Genomic DNA, 20,952 nt, shown 5'->3' with positions numbered 1-20,952 from the left:
TTTGAAGTCATGTATTGCCATATCTCTAGTGTTTCTGTTTCTGCTCAGGATTGCTTTGGCTTTCTGAGGTCGTTTTTGCTTCCTTATGAACATTATCACTGAATTTTCTATCTCAGTGAAAAATGTTATTGAAATTTTGATAGGAGTTGCATTAAATATATTGCTTTCTTTCAGTAGTATACCATTTTCACAATATTGATTCTGCCAATCCATAACCATGGAATGACATTCCATTTTCTTTTCTTTTTTACTATATTATTGTTGTACTGGGGTACATTGTGACCTTTACAAAAGTTCTTACAATATATCATAGTTGATTTCATCCCCTTCATCATTCTCCTTTCCCACCTCCCCCCTTTTTTGGGATACTATCAACAGGTCTCATTTTTCCATTTTCCTACATGAGTACATAATATTTCTACCACATTCATACTCCTACAGTTTCCTTATATGCTCCCTGCCCACTGATACCAACATCACAGAGAAGACCTATTTTGCCTTCCTATTCTGACAAAAAAGAAATTTTTATTTGTTTATGATGGGTATACAGGTGTTTCATTTTGATGTTTCCAACTTTATATGTATTATAACCTCAATTAGTTCATTCTCTCTATTTTCCTCCTTTCTTCCTAGGTCCCCTTCTTTTGGGGATTTCAATAGGTTCAAAAATTCTATATTCATTCTTGTATACAAAGTACATCAACCATGTTACCTTCTTATGCCTTCATTGATTTCTTTCTTTAGTGATTTAAAATTTTCATTATGTAGCTCTTTCATCTCCTTCATTAAATTTATTCCTAGGTATTTCAGTTTTTTGAAGCTATTGTGATTGATACTGTTTTCATGATTTCTTTCTCAAACTATACATTGCTTGTATGTAGAAATGTTACTGTTTTTTGTGTGTTGGTTTTGTATTATTTCATGTGCTTATGAGGTCTAAGTTTTTTTGGCAGACTTTTTAGGGACTTTCAGATATAAGATCATAATATCTGCAAATAGGGATAATTTGACTTCTTCCTTTCCTATTTGAATCCCATTTATTTGTTTCTCCTGTCTTTTTGCTCTGGCAAGGCATTCTAGTAGTATGTTGAATAACAGTGGGGAGATTGAACACAGTGGCCTCATTGCTGATTTTAGAGGAAATGGGTTTCAATTTTCTCCATTTATTATGATGTTGGCTATTGTTGTCTCATACATAGCCTTTCTAACATTGACAATTGTTCCTTCTATTTCCAGTTTCTTCAGAACATGTATCACCAAAGGGTGTTGAATTTTGTCAAAGACTTTCTCTGAATCTTTTAAGATAATGATGGGTTTTTTGTCCTTGATTCTGTTTATGTATTGTATTAAGTTTCATTCATCCCTGGAATAAAACTTATTTAGTCATGGTGCATGAACTTTTTAATGTGTTGTTAGATTCTGCTAGCAAGTACGTTACTGAAGATTTTCACATCTATGTTTGATATGGATAGTGACCTATAACTTTCTCTCTTTTTTTTTTTTTTTTGATGTGTCTTTACCTGGTTTGGATAGTAAGGTAAGACTGGCTTCATAGAACGAATTTGACAGTATGCATTCACTTTGTGTGTTATGGAATAGTTTGAGGGGCTTTGGCATTAGTTTTTTTCTGAAAGGTTTGGTAGGACTCAGCATGAATCCATAAGTACATAGACTTTCCTTTTAGTGAGGTTCTTTTTAACTTTCTATTTCATTGTTCTGCTTAAGTTGTTAATGTCCCCTTGGCTAGATATAGAGGACCACATTTGTCAAGAAATTTTCATTTTCCAGTTTGCTGAAGTGTAGGTTTTCAAAATATTCCCACATGATCTCCTGAATTTCATTGGTGTCTGTTTTAATAGCCACTTTTTTCACCACTGATTTTATTAATTTACGTATTCTCCTTTCTTATTTTAGTTAGTTTGACTAGAGGTTTGTCGATTTTGTTTCTTTTTCCAAAGAGTCAATGTCTTGTTTCATTGATTCACTGTCTCTTTCTTTTGGTTCCAATTCATTGATTTCTACACTGTTTTTATAATCCCTTTCCATCTATTGCTTTTTGGGTTGGCTTGCTCTCATTTTCCTAAGAGTTTTTTGTGTATCACAATATTATTTGTTTGAAATCGCTCTAACTTTCTGATGTGGGCACTCATGGGTATAAACTTCCTTCTTAAGTCTGCCTGTGCTGTATCCTGTAGGTGCTGATAAGTGGTGTGCTCATTTTCATTTGAATCTAGGAATTTGTTAATTTCTTTCCTGTTCCTACCTTCAAAAGTGTGTAATTCCTTCCCCCTTCAGTTTGAATGAATTTGTGGTTTTCCTCGCTATTGATTTTTAATTTTATTCCATTATGGTCTGTTAGGATACAGGAGATTATTTCATTTTTGTACTTGCTGTGGTTCGCTTTATGACATAGGATGCGATCTACTTTGAATAAAATTCCATAGGCTGCCAAGAAAAAATGTTAAATCTGCTTCTTTTTTTTTTTATTTTTCTTTTATTATTCATATGTGCATACAAGGATTGGTTCATTTCTCCCCACTGCTCCCACCCCCTCCCTTACCACCCACTCCGCCCCCTCCCTCTCCCCCCCCAATACCCAGCAGAAACTATTTTGCCCTTATTTCTAATTTTGTTGTAGAGAGAGTATAAGCAATAATAGGAAGGAACAAGAGTTTTTGCTGGTTGAGATAAGGATAGCTATACAGGGCATTGACTCACATTGATTTCCTGTGCGTGGGTGTTACCTTCTAGGTTAATTCTTTTTGAGCTAACCTTTTCTCTAGTTCCTGGTCCCCTTTTCCTATTGGCCTCAGTTGCTTTAAGGTATCTGCTTTAGTTTCTCTGCATTAAGGGCAACAAATGCTAGCTAGTTTTTTAGGTGTCTTACCTATCCTCATCCCTCCCTTGTGTGCTCTCGCTTTTATCATGTGCTCATAGTCCAATCCCCTTGTTGTGTTTGCCCTTGATCTAATGTCCATATATGAGGGAGAACATACGATTTTTGGTTTTTTGGGCCAGGCTAACCTCACTCAGAATGATGTTCTCCAATTCCATCCATTTACCAGCGAATGATAACATTTCGTTCTTCTTCATGGCTGCATAAAATTCCATTGTGTATAGATACCACATTTTCTTAATCCATTCGTCAGTGGTGGGGCATCTTGGCTGTTTCCATAACTTGGCTATTGTGAATAGTGCTGCAATAAACATGGATGTGCAGGTGCCTCTGGAGTAACAGTCTTTTGGGTATATCCCCAAGAGTGGTATTGCTGGATCAAATGGTAGATCGATGTCCAGCTTTTTAAGTAGCCTCCAAATATTTTTCCAGAGTGGTTGTACTAGTCTACATTCCCACCAACAGTGTAAGAGGGTTCCTTTTTCCCCGCATCCTCGCCAACACCTGTTGTTGGTGGTGTTGCTGATGATGGCTATTCTAACAGGGGTGAGGTGGAATCTTAGTGTGGTTTTAATTTGCATTTCCTTTATTGCTAGAGATGGTGAGCATTTTTTCATGTGTTTTCTGGCCATTTGAATTTCTTCTTTTGAGAAAGTTCTGTTAGTTCACGTGCCCATTTCTTTATTGGTTCATTAGTTTTGGGAGAATTTAGTTTTTTAAGTTCCCTATATATTCTGGTTATCAGTCCTTTCTCTGATGTATAGTTGGCAAATATTTTCTCCCACTCTGTGGGTGTTCTCTTCAGTTTAGAGACCATTTCTTTTGATGAACAGAAGCTTTTTAGTTTTATGAGGTCCCATTTATCTATGCTATCTCTTAGTTGCTGTGCTGCTGGGGTTTCATTGAGGAAGTTCTTACCTATACCTACTAACTCCAGAGTATTTCCTACTCTTTCTTGTATCAACTTAAGAGTTTGGGGTCTGATATTAAGATCCTTGATCCATTTTGAGTTAATCTTGGTATAGGGTGATATACATGGATCTAGTTTCAGTTTTTTGCAGACTGCTAACCAGTTTTCCCAGCAGTTTTTGTTGAAGAGGCTGCTCTTTCTCCATCGTATATTTTTAGCTCCTTTGTCAAAGATAAGTTGCTTATAGTTGTGTGGCTTCATATCTGGATCTTCTATTCTGTTCCACTGGTCTTCATGTCTGTTTTTGTGCCAGTACCATGCTGTTTTTATTGTTATTGCTTTGTAATATAGTTTGAAGTCAGGTATTGTGATACCTCCTGCATTGTTCTTTTGACTGAGTATTGCCTTGGCTATTCGTGGCCTCTTGTGTTTCCATATAAATTTCACAGTAGATTTTTCAATCTCTTTAATGAATGTCATTGGAATTTTGATGGGAATTGCATTAAACATGTAGATTACTTTGGGGAGTATCGACATTTTTACTATGTTGATTCTACCAATCCATGAGCATGGGAGATCTCTCCACTTTCTATAGTCTTCCTCAATCTCTTTCTTCAGAAGTGTATAGTTTTCCTTGTAGAGGTCTTTCACATCTTTTGTTAGGTTTACACCTAGGTATTTGATTTTTTTAGCAACAAATTGTTGAATCTTCTTTTTTAATCCATTTTGTCAAACGGTGTCTTTTGATGGGTGAATTAAGTCCATTAACATTAAGTGTTAGTACTGATAGGTATGTGGTGATTCCTGCCATTTAGTTGTCTTAGTTATTTGAAGGCTTGATTGTGTGTACCTAACTTGATGTTACTCTCTACTGTCTTGCTTTTTCTTATCCTGTGGTTTGGTGCTGCCTGCCTTTTCATGGTTAAGTTGGGTGTCACTTTCTGTGTGCAGGATCCCTTGCAGAATCTTTTGTAATGGTGGCTTTGTGATCACATATTGTTTTAGTTTCTGCTTATCATGGAAGACTTTTATTGCTCCATCTATTTTGAATGATAGCTTTGCTGGGTAGAGTATCCTGGGGTTGAAGTTATTTTCATTCAGTGCCCGGAAGATCTCACCCCACGCTCTTCTTGCTTTTAATGTTTCTGTTGAGAAGTCTGCTGTGATTTTGATGGGTTTACCTTTGTATGTTACTTGTTTTTTCTCTCTTACAGCCTTCAATATTCTTTCCTTAGTTTCTGAACTTGTTGTTTTAATGATGATATGTCGTGAAGTAGTTCTATTTTGATCTGGTCTGTTTGGTGTCTTGGAGGCCTCTTGCATCTGTATGGGAATATCTTGCTCTAGATTTGGGAAATTTTCCGTTATTATTTTGTTGAATATATTACGCATTCCCTTCGCTTGCACCTCTTCTCCTTCTTCGATGCCCATGATTCTCAAGTTTGGTCTTCTGATGGAGTCAGTGAGTTCTTGCATTTTCTTTTCACAGGTCTTGAGTTGTTTAATTAATAGTTCTTTGGTTTTTCCTTTAATTACCATTTCATCTTCAAGTTCTGAGATTCTGTCTTCTGTTTGTTCTATTCTGCTGGATTGGCCTTCCATTTTGTTTTGCAGTTCTGTTTCGTTCTTTTTTCTGAGGTTTTCCATATCCTGGTAGTTTTCTTCTTTATTGTTGTCTATTTTTGTCCTGAGTTCATTTATCCATTTATTCATTGTGTTCTCTCTTTCACTTTGGTGTTTATACAGTGCTTCTATGGTTTCCTTTATTTCTTCTTTTGCTTTTTCAAATTCTCTATTTTTGTTGTCTTGGAATTTCTTGAGTGTCTCCTGTACATTTTGGTTGACCCCATCCAGTATCATCTCTATAAAATTCTCATTGAGTACTTGTAGTATGTCTTCTTTTAAATTATTCTTGTGGGCTTCATTGGGTCCTTTGCCATAGTTTATCTTCATTTTGTTGGAGTCTGGATCGGAGTTTCTGTTCTCTTCATTCCCCTCTGGTTCCTGTACTAATTTTTTGCTGTGGGGCAACTGGTTTCCCTTTTTTTCTGTCTTCCCGTCATTGTCCTTGGTGTTGTTACTGTCCCTGTACTGTGTGTAATTAAGTATTTTCTAGCTTGTAATAATAACAATGGTAATATTTAGAATGGAAGAGTGAGCTGAGATGGAAAGCAAGAAGTTAAAGAAAAGGGGAAAACAAATATACAGACAAGAGGGAGAAAGCAGAACAAGGTATCAGACAAGAGAGTTTTAAAGGTATAAACAGGGAGTGTTAGTGTACTAATCGACAGTAAGCTGAACAGACATTAGAGAGACAGAGGATTGAAAATCAAAGATAAAAAAATAAAAAATAAGTAAATGAAAGTAATATCTATATATAAAAATGAATTAAAATAAAATGGAAAATAGAAAATTAAAAAAAAAAAACCAAAAAACTTCCAAGTTTATATGCAATGCAGTTTCAGTCTTAATAATTTGGGTGTCCATCTCAATCTCCAGTCCTGGAGTTGGTGCCTCAGATGTTGTTCTGTAGTTGTCTCATTAAAGGGGATGCATAAAGTAGAACAAAACTACACTCACCACTCACACACACAAAAAAAAAAAAAAAAAAAGCCCCACCAAGTGTCCCCAGTTCAAATACAATACAGTTTCAGTAACTTTTTCGGCTTGCAGGTGTAATTCGGTTGTTCTCTCATCAAAGGTAGGGAGAAAAAGAAAAAAAAGCATCTGGAGACAGTTCTGAGAGTGGTATCTGCAACTGTGGCTTGCCTGCCTGCTGCTCTCAGCCTGTAGCTGGCGGCGTTATTTATGCAGATCTCTGGGGTGAGCTAGCACTCACCTGGTCCCACAGGCTTTGTTTGCTCAGAGTTCTCCTGTGCGGGAGCCTCTGCTACAGGCTTTTCCCCTTTCCAAGCACTGGGAAAGGTGACACTGCCCCGCGTTGTCAGGCCTGCGTGTTTATTTACAGTTCATGTGGGAGCCCCTCTCCTCTGAAGTTTTCCTCCCACTGCCACTTTCAGCAGCTTTCCTGCTCCTGCTTACTGGGCGGTGCTGCTGCTCCTGCTGGCCGCCATGTTTGTTTACAGTTCACGTGGGAAGTGGGTCTTCCCTCCTCTCACAAGCTTCCCGGCTCCTGGTTGCTGGGCGCACGCCCCGCTCCCGCCAGAGGCTCTCTGGCCCGCCTGGCTTGTTTATTTACAGTCCCGGGAAGGATTCCCTTCCCCCAATCTTCAGCGCTCAGGGCGCCCCACCCTCTTTCCAGCGTGTCTTAACTGTTCTTATTGCTTAGTACTCAGTTTCTCTTTTTTTTTTTCCCGGGTGGAGGTCAGTCTGTCCAGGGGGCTATGCTGCTCTGGCCCAGGCTTGTCTGTGGGGCTACCGCAGTACCGCGAAGCTCACCTGGTCTGCGTCTTCCCAAGCCATATGGGCGCCGGCCACTGGCGGCCCGGGGGCCTCCTCGGTTCTCCGTTTAACGTGAAGTGGAGATTCTCTGCACCGGCTGGAGATGTGGAGGGGTCAAAGTTATGCCTTTTCTCGGTGATTATGCCTGCAAAGTGTGTCTCCAGCATCTCTCCAAGATTTCACTATAGGAGGATCGCTTTCTGCTTCCTACCTCTAGCCGCCATCTTGGAATCTCCCTCTTAAATCTGCTACTATAGGATAAAGCACTCTATATATGTCTGGTAAGTTCATTTTGTATATGGTATTGTTTATTTCTAGGGTATCTTTGTTCACTTTTGTCTGGATGTTCTGTCTGTTGAAGGGAATGGAGTGAAATCTCCCACTATTACTGTATCTGGACCTATCTGTTACTTTAAGCTCAGAAGTGCTTCTTTTATGAATTTGTGGTCACCAATATTTGGTGTGTATACATTTAGAATTATTATATCATCTTGCTGGATTATTCCCTTTATTACTACCTAGTGGGCTTTATCTCCTCTGACTGATTTTTTTATAACATCTGCTGTTCCTGATATGAGAACAGACACTCCTGTTTGCTTTTGGTTTCCAAATGCCTTTTAAATCTTTTTCTAAGCTTTCTTGTTAGTGAGTGTGTCTTTGGTTGTGAGGGGTTTTTTTTCTTGCAGACAAAATATTGTTCAACCCTACTTTTTAATCCAGTCAGACAATCTCTGCAATTTGTTTGGAGAGTTAAGTCCATTTTACATTTAGTGTTATGACTGTTTCCTGTCTTTCCATTGATTTTTTCCAGATTGAGTCTCATGTTGATTGTTCTTTTGGCTTTGTTCATCTTTGGATTTTGCTGGTGTACTGAGTTCATCATGCTTGCTACTTTCCTAGGTCTCATGGATTTGTCACTTTCCCATTTTGAGTTTTATTCTGTCCTGGTCTCTTGTATTCATGATTATTTTTCATCCTGTTCCATGTGAATGATTTCCTTGAGTATCCTGTGCAATGCAGGCTTAGTGGACATGAACCACTTACAGCTTATTCTTGTCTTAGAAAGTCTATTTTACTCCATTGAGATTAAAGGACAGCTTTACTAAATATATACTATTCTTTGTTGACAGTTATTCTCTCTCAGAGCTTGACTTATATTGCTCCATGCTTTCCTGGCTTTTACTGTTTGTGCTAAGAAGTCAGAGGTGATTTTTATGTGTTTACCATTGTTTGAAAGTGGGCATTTTTTTCTTGCAGAATTTGGTATTCTTTCTTGGTTCTCTTAAAACATTTGCTCTCTGAGTTGTTTGGAGTCTATGAGGCCACTTATTTTATTTTTATTTTTTACTATTACTGTACGGAAGGTACATTGTGACATTTGCAAAAGTTCTTATAACATGTCATAGTTGAACTCACCCCCTTATTAATCCTCCTTTAACCCCTCCCACTATTCCTGGAATTGTTTCAACAGGTCTCATTTTTTTCATTTACATACACGTGCATAATATTTCATCCATATTCATCCTCCTACACCATTTCTTTATATCCCCCCCCTCACTGATACCAACCCCCACTCAGGACATGTTTTACCTTCCTATTCTCTGTTTTTATTTTAAAATGTCATTTTTGGCTTAATATGGCTATACAGGGTGTTTCATTATTTCCATGTATGTAGGTATTATAACCCAAACTGGTTCATCTCTGTTTTTCTCCTTTCTATATTAGTCCCCTTTTTATGGTGATTTCAGTAGGTTTAAAATTTCTATATTCATTCTTAAAAAGGAATTGCAACAATCATATTCACCTTCTTATTCCCTTCACCCTCCCTCTCTCCTATGTGACCTCCCTAACATGTCCTGTCCTTCATAATACTGCTGTATTTGTATGAGGATATGTAATTCCACACATGAGAGAAAAAATGGCCTTTGAAGTGAACCTGGCAAACTTCACTTAAGATGATATTTTTGAGTTCCATCTATCTACCTGCAAAGGACAATTTTACTCTTCTTTCTGGCTGAATAAAATTTCATTGTATATAAATACTACATTTTCTTAATCCGTTCATCAGTACCAGGGAATCTTGGCTATTTCCATAGCTGTTGTGAATAATGCTGCAATAAACATGTATGTTTAGGTGCTTTTACTACAACCCAACTTAATTCTTTGTGGTATATCCCTAGAAATGGTATTGCTGGAGGAGCCTCCATACTGTTGGTCATTTGGACTTCTTCCCTTGAAAAAGCTCTGTTCAGTATTTGTCCATTTCTTCATTGGGTCATTGGTTTTGGTGGAATTCAGTTTTTGAACTCCCTATGTGTTCTGATTATTAATCCCTTGTCCGATGTATAACTGACAAAGATTTTCTCCCATTCTGTGGGCAGCCTCTTCAATTTAGAAACCATTTCTTTTGCTGAGCAGAAGCTTTTTAATTTCATGTATCTTCATTTGTCAATCCTTTCTCTTAGTTGCTGAGTCATTTGATTTCTATTTAGGAAGACATTGCCTATGCCTATTGATTCCAGTGTATTCTCTGCTCTTCCTTAAAATAGCTTCAAAATTTCAGGTCTTATATTCAAGTTCTAAATCCACTTTGAGTTGATACTTGTAAGGGTGAAAGACATGGATGTAGTTTCAGTTTTCTGCATGGAGGTATCCAGTATTCCCAGCAACATTTGTTGAAGAGGCTGCCTTTTCTCCATCATATATTTTTGGGACCTTTGTCAAAAAGTCAGGTGGACAAAGCTTTGTGGATTCATATCTGGGGCTTCTATTCCACTGGTCCTCATGTCTAATTTTGTATCAGTAGCATGCTGTTTTTATTGCTGGTGCTCTATCATATAGGTTGAAGTCAGGTAATGTGATACTTCCAGCATTTCTCTTTTTTGCTGAGTATTGCCTTGACTATTCATGGTCTTTTGTGATTCCAAATGAACTTTAGGGTTGATTTTTCAATCTCTGTGATGAATGTCATTGAAATTTTGATGGTGATTTCATTGAACATGTAGTTTGCTTTTGATTGTATAGCCATTTTCACAATATTGATTCTACCACTCCATGAGCATGAGAGATCTTTCCATCTTCTGTAGTCTTCTTCAATTTCTGTCTTCAGTGGCACATAGTTTTCATTGTAGAGGTCTTTCTCTTCCTTTGTTAAGTTTATTCCTAAGTGTTTTTTTTTTTTTTTTTGAGGCTATTAGAAATAGAATTGTTTTCCTAAATTCTTTCTCAGTCCATTCTTGGTTGTTATGTGGAAAGGCTACTGTTTTTGTAAATTGCTTTTGTATCCTGCTAATTTGCTAAAATCATTTATGATGTCTAGGAGTTTTTTGGTAGAGTTTTTTAGGTCTTTAAGGTATACGACCATGTCATCTGCAATAGGGATAGTTTGCTTCTTCCTTGGCTATTTGTATTCCATTTATCTCTTCTTGGATGAGATTGCTCTGGCCAAGAATTCCAAAACTATGTTGAATATGAGTGGAGAAAGTGGTCACCCTTGTCTATGAGGACACTTTATATAGAAGTATGAGACTTCTTGCTGAAATGGAAGAGATCTGAGTGGGAGGGGTCATTCATTCCCTAAGTAGGAAGCATGTATCTTGAAACTATGTAGCCACTAGTCTCTAGGCTTTACCTGTTTTTTTCCAGATTGTCCTAGTCAAAGCCGCACTTACCACCACCATGGACGTACTATGCCTTGTTAGCAGTCTCCCAAGCCAACTTGGGACTTCTCAGGTTGTCCCCCTTTAGTTCCTCCAAATTTGCTGAGTTTGAAACTTGCTTATCGTTGTTTGCAGTCATGCAGCTGCTCTAAGTTAGTTCTTAGTCAATGGGGGATGGGTGTTTTCTTTTTAAATTCACTTAATTTAATGGAAGTTTTCTGGCAGGATTGGGAGGGGCTACAGACCTCTGATTGGTTTTCTTGTGTTCCTGCCAGGATTGATGGATTGTCCTGTCCAATACTGTCCCTCACTAAGTTGAACTCTGGTGGCATATTTTCACGTGGACACTGTGGGTGGGAGTCCCAGAACTCTAGGATTTTTTTTAAATCTCCTGGATCACTCAGTCTCCAAGCTTGCCTGCTTGAAAGGAGCTTTCATGTATCTGAGGTCTCTGCCAGGGAAGGGTAGGTACTTTGTTTGGGACATTATCCTCAGGCAGTTAGGAAGGTTCACATATTTCTTTCTCCAACTCCCTTTAACTTTTCAGTTTGCTGAAAGTCAAAGCCTCTCTGAGGTCAAGTGTCTCTAGACACCAGACTCAACGATGAGACTGCTTATGATCTTGGCATGCCACAGTTCACTGAGGTATGAGGGGGTGTCTTGTCTTCTGATGGCCTGTCATGCAGGGGAAATTACTGTCCTATGAAGTCCCCACAATGGGGATAGGATTAGCATGTGATATAGTTATTATCCCAGAGCTAGGTCTGCCAAACTGTTGTGGCAGCTGCCTGACTTAATTTGAAATGGAGGTTTCTTCTATACTCTCCCCAGGGGAAACTGAAGCTGGCATGCAAAATGTTTCTTTGTTGTCTTTTTGAATTGCTATATTTTTTCAGATATCCTGTCACTCTTTTATGTTTCTCTGTGCTCTTTCTCTCTTTGGCACTTCCATATTAAGTCTCTTCTTTATTTTCAAACTCTTATTCCTGAGGCCTGATTGAAAAAGCTTCTACTCCTCTGCTATCTGACCACCTCACTTCCAGTCTTTTGATTGTACGGTAATGACCTTTAACATTTAAGGTTATAATTGAGATTTGTTTACTGTCTCCTGTGGTTTTATTGATATGAGTGTTGCTTGTTTTTTTTTAACTCTTCCAACACTCATCTTTGTGTTTTTCTGGTTTGCTAACCTGAACATGTGTACATCTTTTGAATTTTATTCTTCTCTGGGTTCTCATGTTTGTGGCTCTTTTTCTTTTTCTACTGGGTGTGGTATTCCTTTATTGTATTCCACCATTGTATCTTCTACAATGCAGGCTTAGTGGACATTAGTGTTTAGCTTATTCTTATCCTGAAAGATCCTCATTTGTCCATCAAATCTGAAAAATACCTATACTTGATATTGTCGTCTTGGTTGGCAGTTATTTTTCAGAGCTTGTAATATATAATTCCATGACTTTTTGGCTTTTAGGATTTGTGCTGAGAAAACTAAGATGATTCTTAAGTTTTTACCACTGTAGGTAGTTGAAGCTTTTTCTCTTATCCTTTTCTTATTCTTTACCCTTGGCATTCTAAATGTCATATGATGTGGTGAGGTTCTTTTCTGTACAGGTCTACTTGGTTTAAAAAATACCTGTATGTGGGTGTCTATATCTTTCTTTCTGGGTTACAAAGACATAATATAGTCAAGTACCTATAGGAGGTTAGTATTTGGTAGAAGAGCTTTTTTGGCGGGGGGAAGATAAGATCATTATATTGCTACTTCCTAAATGCAAGACTTCAAAAATGGGATTTACATTTTACAAACTGTTTTTATCGCCCACACTCCAGAAATATTTCTACAATACAGGACTGGGGGGGTATCACAATAGTAGAAGATTCTTTCAAAAATGGCTATAAATTCACCTGCTATTGAGTTGTTAACTTTTACAAGACTTGTCTATAACGCTGTCTTCAGGGAAAACAGTCCTCACAACATTGTCAATTTTGTCAAAATATTGACAAATGTGTAAGCAAAATAAATTTGTCTCACAGTTAAAATTTTCAAAGAAATTGGATAGCAGATTTTTATTAACACAACAATTTGTTAGTTTCATTATAGAGTGTTGCACCTATTGGTATCATTGGAAAGAGAATGGCTTTTATGCAAAAGACTTAATTAAAAACACTCTAGGTTGGAACATTTGCAATGTTTAAGTAATGTGCAATATTAATTTTATTTGACTCAATATGTTTCTAGAATTTTAATTCTGTAATTCTAACATACTATTTCTTAATAGAGAAGAATATAATGGTCCAAATAATGCATAAAATGTTGTACAATTGAAAAATTCAAAACCACAGACCTAGTGATTACATTGAAAAAGGAAAGTAATAGTCTAGCGTAAAAGAGGAAGGTAAGAAAGAGGTTAGCTAGGTACATTTTGAGTTTGTGATGAGAAAACTAGAGAACATTTACTTCAGATGGCTTCAATATATTTGCATTCAAATCAAAGAATAGATAATTGCAGCTCCATAGATTATTGGAGGAAGTGGAAGAATTTGACTTAAATACAGACACTCATCTGTATCATTCCATACTCTCAGGCATCTAAGATTCATGTTGCATGGATGTTAGTTTTTCAGATGAGATTAATTGTAATATAGAAGCGTGAGTTGCTTTGTTTTAAGATAGCTAATTATTTTGAAGGTACTGGGGTTTGAACTCAATATTTAATGCTTGCTAAGAGATACTCTCCTACTTGAGCCACACCTCCAGTCCATTTTGCTGTAGTCACTTTGGCAATAGGGTGTTGCTTGTTACCCAGGATGGCCTGGACTGCAAGTCTCCAATTTTATGTTTAGTGCAGTAGCTGTTATGATAGATGCAGAACACCACAGCCAGCATGGAAACACATTCTCAGCCTCCCCAGTAGCTAGGATTGTGGGTGTGCATCATCCTCACCCAGTGTGTAATAGCTAATTTCTGGTATGATAACTTCTTCATAGAAATCCTTTGAGTACTAAAATGATATCCCAAAGCCATGCACTTTTCAAAATGAAAGACATTATAAAGTTCATTCTCTAAATACCAAAATTGTGGTGTTTAGTAAATGTTGCCCTGATTTAAAGATGGCAATAATTAATACAAAATAATTCTGTGAAAATTCAGGTTAATTTTATTTTCGATAAGCATATTTCAATACTGAAAACTTCCTATTAATAATTTCCTAGATGGGGGTTCATAGACATTTGTTCACAAGTCCTGAAGAATAAATGTTCAGTTAAAGAATAAACTTAATTGATATTCTTATTTAGAAAAATAAAAACATTATTTTTGCTAATTTTAAATTTTTTATCATTTTATCAAGCTCTTAGCAGTTCATTTTTACTACATATATAGTTGTGTCAGAAGAACCAGATTTAGACATAACATCAGAAGCAGCCCAAGATAGGCTGTGAAAATGACTATGACTAACCATGGCTAGTCATCGTCATTACTAACCAATGACTAGTCATTGAAATGGTTGGTAAATATTGGAATGTAAATGTCTCATTAAACAATGTTTTCATTCATTTAATAATGTAGCATAAGACAAATGTATTTACATTTCAGATTACCCTAGAGTCAATAGATCAGTATTTAATATTTAATTTGAAAATTTGTTCACTGGCTGTAAAGCAGAATATGCTTAGAATCTATAATAATTTATAGCTAAACTTTCTCAGTTTTAAGTCTGGATATTATTTGTGTTTCATTATAAGGTTTATATAACTTCCTTACATAATGAAAAGGTAAGCTCAAATTTCAGGTCTATGAGTAAGCACTTGAAAGTATGAACTGTGTAATACTGATGGCCCTTCAATGAGATTCGTGTTAAAGGGAGGTCATTATGGATGGCTCCAAGTTTGAGGTTCCATATTATGAGCTGGTAATGCTAAGGCTCAAGTTTTGATTCTCCCTTGTGGTCTCTATTTGATTTCAGTGTCTCCAGAGAGGGTGAAAACAAGATCCTATAATCATCAGCACTGTTATTGAGAGAACTACATCTTCCAGAATGGGGCTTTTGATGTTAACATACAAATAATATCTTTCTTTATTCCCCTTTATTGTTGTGAAGGGTGGGGGTACATTGTGGCATTTACACAGGTTCTTACAATGTATCACATATATTATACATGAATTCACCCCTTTCCCTGATTCATAGAATAGTTACAACTGGAATCATTTTTGCATTTACATCCATGTGTACACATTTTTTTCACTGTATTCACCCTCCTAGTCCTTTTCCCTGCCACCTCCCCCCTCGCACTGTCTCCACCCTTCCCCCTGGGCAGGACTTGTTCCACCCTTTTGTTCTCCAATTTGTAGAAGAAAAATGAGAAAAGATAAAGTGAATAATAAGACATTTTAGTTTGTTTGAGATAAAGGTAGAAAACAATGCCTTTCTAACATATTTTCATTTCCCAGATGGAAATCAGCCACTATTACCAAAAATAGTATTTAATGTCCTTAGTGTACATTAGAGTATATTAGGACTAGACTTAATGCAGATTACTTATATAAATGCATGGCATTATATTGATTTTTGATATGGAAAAAATGTCAATATACTGTAGGAATATAGGATCTGGTGCTTGAGGCTACCTGAGATCTTTTTAATGATTTGACCTTGAACAAATTTCTACCTTTGAGTATCTCCTATGTGATAGTCAGTTCAACAGTGAAAATACCAGATGAGAGATTACGGTATTGTGACAGGACAGAAAAACAGGAAAGCAGCAAACTCTTACAGATCCCTGTAAGTACTTCATTTGAAGAAAGCAATGGAATGTTAGGACAGATAATACTGAGTTAGAATTCGTGTAGGATGGGGATTGAATTGAAAGCTGAATTCTGTAGCCAGTGTGGGTCTTTTGACACAGGCAATTAAGCTGCCATCTAATGAATATGAAGGCGACAGCTTAGTGAAAGTGTAGGAAGAGGACATCCTCCACAGAGAAAACAGTATGCCCTATCTCTTTATCGTTTTACTCTTAGTCCCTGGAATGACTAGGAAGCACAAAGTAAGATAACTATCATAATCATATATGTTTTTGCAATGCATGAAAATAAAATTTTATTTGTACAAGAAAATGTAGGAATAATGCCTGGCACATTGCAGGCACAATATATCAATGTTCTTATGTATCCCATATTATTAAGTCTTGTTTACTGTTTTGAATTTCTCTCTTACTTGGGAAAAAATTTGTGTACTATATCTAATATGTTTGCTTTATTTAAGCATAACATCAAGAAAAATTTCCTTACTACTTTGTTCTTTTACTCAGCCATTTCTCCTTATTAGTTAAATTTTCATTCAAAATATTAAGTGTGTAAGCCTCTATTTACCTAATTGAGTTAGCTTCTAAAATGTTCTGTTAACACTCAACATCACATGTGAATTTTCTTATCATGCTACATATATTCTTTTGGCACTAAAGTACTTTTGTGTTATTGGAAGCATTTTCAAATTTTGATTGTGAACATGTAAGAATTTGTTTACCTAAGTATTTTAATGTCTTATTTTCAGTGGAGAATGCAAAGTAGAGTTATATATTTTGAAGTTAATTTTTTCTTGACATATGCTCATGAGCTATGATTCTATGAATATATTTTCTCTGGCCTTCTCTGATGAGTTTACATAGTCAGTAGCCACACAATGTTAAAACACAGACTTAATCCCAAGAGCGTATATGCAGTTTATTCTGTATTTTGAGTTTCAATACATGCTTCACTTGATTTCAAGTCGGATTGGTTTTAAAAGAGGTAATACAAATATCTTCTTGGAAGGTGATTAGAACTTCTTTGTGCAACTCATTGTTTACACTAATATTGACAGAGTATCACTGAGCATCTTCAAGAGGTGTGTTCCACATTTTTCTGGGACCATAGATCAAAGATGAGAAAATATGGTATATGAGCAAGTAAAAGGTGAAAACTGTGTTTTATTACAAATCCATTTGAGATAATGCATGTTTTTTTAAAAGAAGGATTTTTATAGTCTACTAAAAAGAAGTTAAATCATAATTGGTTGTATGAGATCAAGTTTCATAAACAAGTTAATTTGCCTGTTAATAAAGGATTGAAATATGAGTTCCATCCAAGATATTGTAAAAAGATGAGAAATTTTAGGAAGTAAGGAAGAGGAGTGAAGAAGATGTAGTGCAGAATAGAGTAAGAAAGGTAGAGAAGCCAGGGAGAAAAAGAAGGAAAAATACATAGTTATATATAATATAGGATGAGAAAATTTTTAAATTCTTTGGAATAGAAAGCGTAGGTTATTAGATTTGTGGGAAGAATGAAAGGTGAGCTTCTAGTTCAAATGCTCATTCAAGAAATAGAGCAAAATGTTCCTAGTCTTCTCGTCTTCCTGACTGTTCCAATGCATGAAAGAATTGTTTATGGAGCTATGTTTTGTTTACCATAGAGAATTATAAACATAGGTGGACAACTGTCGGTGTATATAAATTAATGTCATGCAAAGGGTTGGTACTCACAGGATCATGTCATCTAGGATATAAGTAGAGAATTCAATAGAAGACAAACATAGGATTAGTAATGGAGAGATCATGAAAGCCATTGCTACATCAAAAGTCTACTAGAAACTCAATGACATCATATGCAGTTTTGATTTGGGGCCTAAAACAGTGGTGAATTGCAGGCTAAAAAACATATAGCTTCTCGAACATTGATGAATTATCTATTGGAAGCCATGCTAAGGTGCATATTCTGATGCAATAGCTCTAAAATTTTGCATATCTAAGAAGTTCTAAGATGATGTTCCTCTGACACAGGGACATAGACTTCCCTTTAAAGATACCTTTACTAAGAACCATTGGATAGTAGTTGAAGACATAATAGGACCAAAGTAAAGCATAACTTTGCTTTTATTTGTGAGTACATTTCTACCCAGGTTTGGGGGGATATGAGCAAAGAGATGCGGAAAGAAAAATTATGATTCCATGTGGTTCTTAGAAGACCACCTGTTTCTGTATGGTTCTTGAATTGTAATTCTATAGTTCTAAGACACTACAGCTAAATGGTGAAAGAAGTATTCAGGGTAATCAATCATTAAATTTAAATTGAAAGAATCATAACTACAGATTAGAGATAATTTTAGAAAGAGTAGGATTGTTAAGGGGAAAGGAAGTAAAGAAGTTAGGTTATTAAATATTGAGTTCATGATGAAGAAACCTGAATTTACTTAAGATGACATCAGTATATTTGCATTCCAAACAATGAATAGATTATTGCTGCTTCATAGATAAGTGGAAACAAGAGGGAGTGTTAGGATTGGGGTCAAGTATAGACACTAATTTCTCCCTCCATAACTCTTGGGTATCAAAGATGTATGTCTTATTAATATTGATTGTTTAGAAGTGATTAATTTGAATATAGAAGCATGAGCTGTTTTAAAATATAGATGTTTTGATGGGACATTTTTTCATAATTATTATTTAAGGACTATCATGGTATATCAAAACCAATGTAATGTAGAAAATAAAAGCCATTATAGAATCCATTCTGAAATTTGTGAGTTGTAGGTAGTATTATATTGGTTGGAATGCAGCCAGTTACTAATATCAAATTATTCTGTGAAAATGTTTTGATAAATAGGTGTCAATACTAAAAACTTATTTTACATTATTTTCTAGATGTATTTCATATACCTTCTCACACAAGTGGATCAAGAAACTTTAAGATGTCTAAATTAGAAGAAGAAAGAAATGTAGTCATGCCAATAGCACATCTGTGTATGGGAAAAAAGAATATTTTTATGAACTGGTATTCTAAAATACATGTCCAACTTGATTATTTCAGAAAACTCTCTTTCAAAAGAAATGACTTGTATATTTCTCTGAACTGTTAGCTCCATTTTGTAGTCCCTAAACTACTGGACAATTTAAAGAATATGATAAAGTGTTGTATTGATTCTGTAGTACTTCATTAAAGATGTATGTTGTTACATGCTACCATCAAAACTGACAGTTGAAATGTCCTCTAAGGGTTATGGTTTTGAGATGCTGTTTCTATCAGTCTAGCAATGATCACATGCTTATATGTGCCTCATATATTTCAGTATATTTATTGTAAACATTATATTCCTTTGAGAAAGCTTCAAGTTTAATCAAAGCTATATCATTTTATTTTTGTCATATTGCTATCCTAAGCAGAGAAAAAAACAAGAAATCTAAAAACCTACAAAACCTCATACCTAAAGTAATTGTTTCCTAATATATCCAAGAGGATCAATAATAGTATTAATTCTGCATTAATGTATGGTTGATTCTGTTATATAATTGAATGTATCCATGGCTTTTGATAATATTGTAACAAATATCCTCACTTAAAGTTAATAAGTATATTTATTCTAGGTTATTAACTTCCTAATTTATGAAATATGCTATATTTATAAAGTATCTTTTCAAAAGCCATCAGCTGAACATTGAAATAAAAGGTTAAGTTCAAATAAACAACATGTATGGTTAAAATTTGCAATACAAATTACTCTGGAAAGAATTACTTTAAAATGTGTGAAATGCTAGCAGTCATCTCATTCCTACTTATTTTACCCCCAAATTTTCTGGAATGTTTTGAGAAAAATGATGAAAATGTCGGCCTCTAGTTTTATACAGAGTACAATCTCAAGAAAAAATTTTGAAATAATATAATCAAATGTTTCTGCTTCTTGTATTCATACCTTAATGGTACAAGTTTAGATTCCCTGTGTTTGTTAAGGATTTCCAGAGATTTATTTTGAACATTTATGTTTTACCCAGACCTTCAAAATACTTATGGGAGAGCTGAGCACAGTGTTACATGTTATCAGTTGGGTGACTTGATGTCAAGGGAAGCAAGAGTTTCCCTTCTTTCCAGGAATTTGTGTCTATCTCCAGTAAGCTTCATCCTAAAAACCAAATCATTTTAATTGTATGTGGACAACCAATCTATTGATTATCTGTACCTGTTCTAATTTGTATACCAGTTAATTTAGTGACCTTACTGGGTCATGTAATTGGGTATTTAACAAGATAATACAGCATATAATAAAATATAGTATATAATATGATGTTATGTAATAAAACATAATGTAACATAAAATGCCATTGCCTCTAGAATTAACATTATAGTTAATAAATTATGAATTATCTCCTAGAATGTTACCTCTAAGCTACAAATACAAAGTTAGTTACCAATAAAAATTACTTCTTATCTCTTATTTCTTTCTCCTTTTCATACTTGTTTTTGTTTGTTTGTTTATTTATGGGTTCTACCAAGGCATTGCACATGCTAACCATATGGTATTCTACCTGTGAGTTATACACCCAGGCCTGCTCTCATTAAAGAAAACACCTAAATGATTTCCCCCAACATTGGAAGATGTGAAGCAGAAAATTCACAATTATATGTGAATACAAAGGGGAGGAAGCAGTGGACACAAGGGAGCAAGGACATAAAATATATCTAGGTTTGGAAGCTGCAACAAACATTCCTACCTGAAATCATCAGTTTGTTGTGCCCATCGTGGGACATGCATGCAGGGAAACGGGACACCGAGGCCTTTCAGGAAGTAATGTTTATCAGCATGTCGGCAGCAGCCCAGCAGATTCGCATCCAGTGGCTGAGCACCAAGATGCTGTTGTAAGCAGGTTACAGAAGCGAAAAGCAAAGTTTAACCCATACATGGTGACTTGTAATTTCATTGGGTACTCTATTCTCAGTGTTACGTGACCGTTTTCAGGTTCAGTTTCTGTAAGTTTCTGTTTCTGCCATGTCTTCCCCTCTTCCCCACTACTTAATTCCTCTCTGATGCTCAAACCCATCTAGGGTCGAAGAACATCATTACATGGGCAGCTGTTTTGTTTTGTTTCATCTTGGTTTTTATAGTGGCCTCTGTAATGGTCCTGATGGACCACAATACTAAGGGAACCAGGCAGGATAGAATCAAACGTGTTTCCAAAACAAGAGCAACCACCCCTATCAGGGTCTTGAATCCGCCCAAGGCAGAGAACCAGCCTCCTAACAGGGCATTGGGATTTCATCCTCTCCAGGTCTGCACAGA

General features: G+C 35.9%; 1 protein-coding gene across 5 annotated transcripts in view; it reads left to right on the top strand.

Moving 5' to 3' along the window:
• LOC141411498 (ankyrin repeat domain-containing protein 26-like) overlaps nt 1-20,079 on the top strand; it is a 77,378-nt gene extending 57,299 nt beyond the window's left edge. For all 5 annotated transcript variants that reach the window (XM_074043679.1, XM_074043675.1, XM_074043677.1 and 2 more), the window contains one exon: nt 18,545-20,079. In XM_074043679.1, the coding sequence (XP_073899780.1) occupies nt 18,545-18,604 (60 nt within the window). In that variant the 3' untranslated portion in view covers nt 18,605-20,079. The remainder of the gene's footprint in view (nt 1-18,544) is intronic.
• Nucleotides 20,080-20,952: the final 873 nt, after the last annotated feature.

Source organism: Castor canadensis, chromosome 10, assembly GCF_047511655.1.
Source record: "Castor canadensis chromosome 10, mCasCan1.hap1v2, whole genome shotgun sequence".
NCBI classification, from domain to species: Eukaryota; Metazoa; Chordata; class Mammalia; order Rodentia; family Castoridae; genus Castor; species Castor canadensis.
This window is presented reverse-complemented; position numbering and strand designations above follow the sequence as displayed.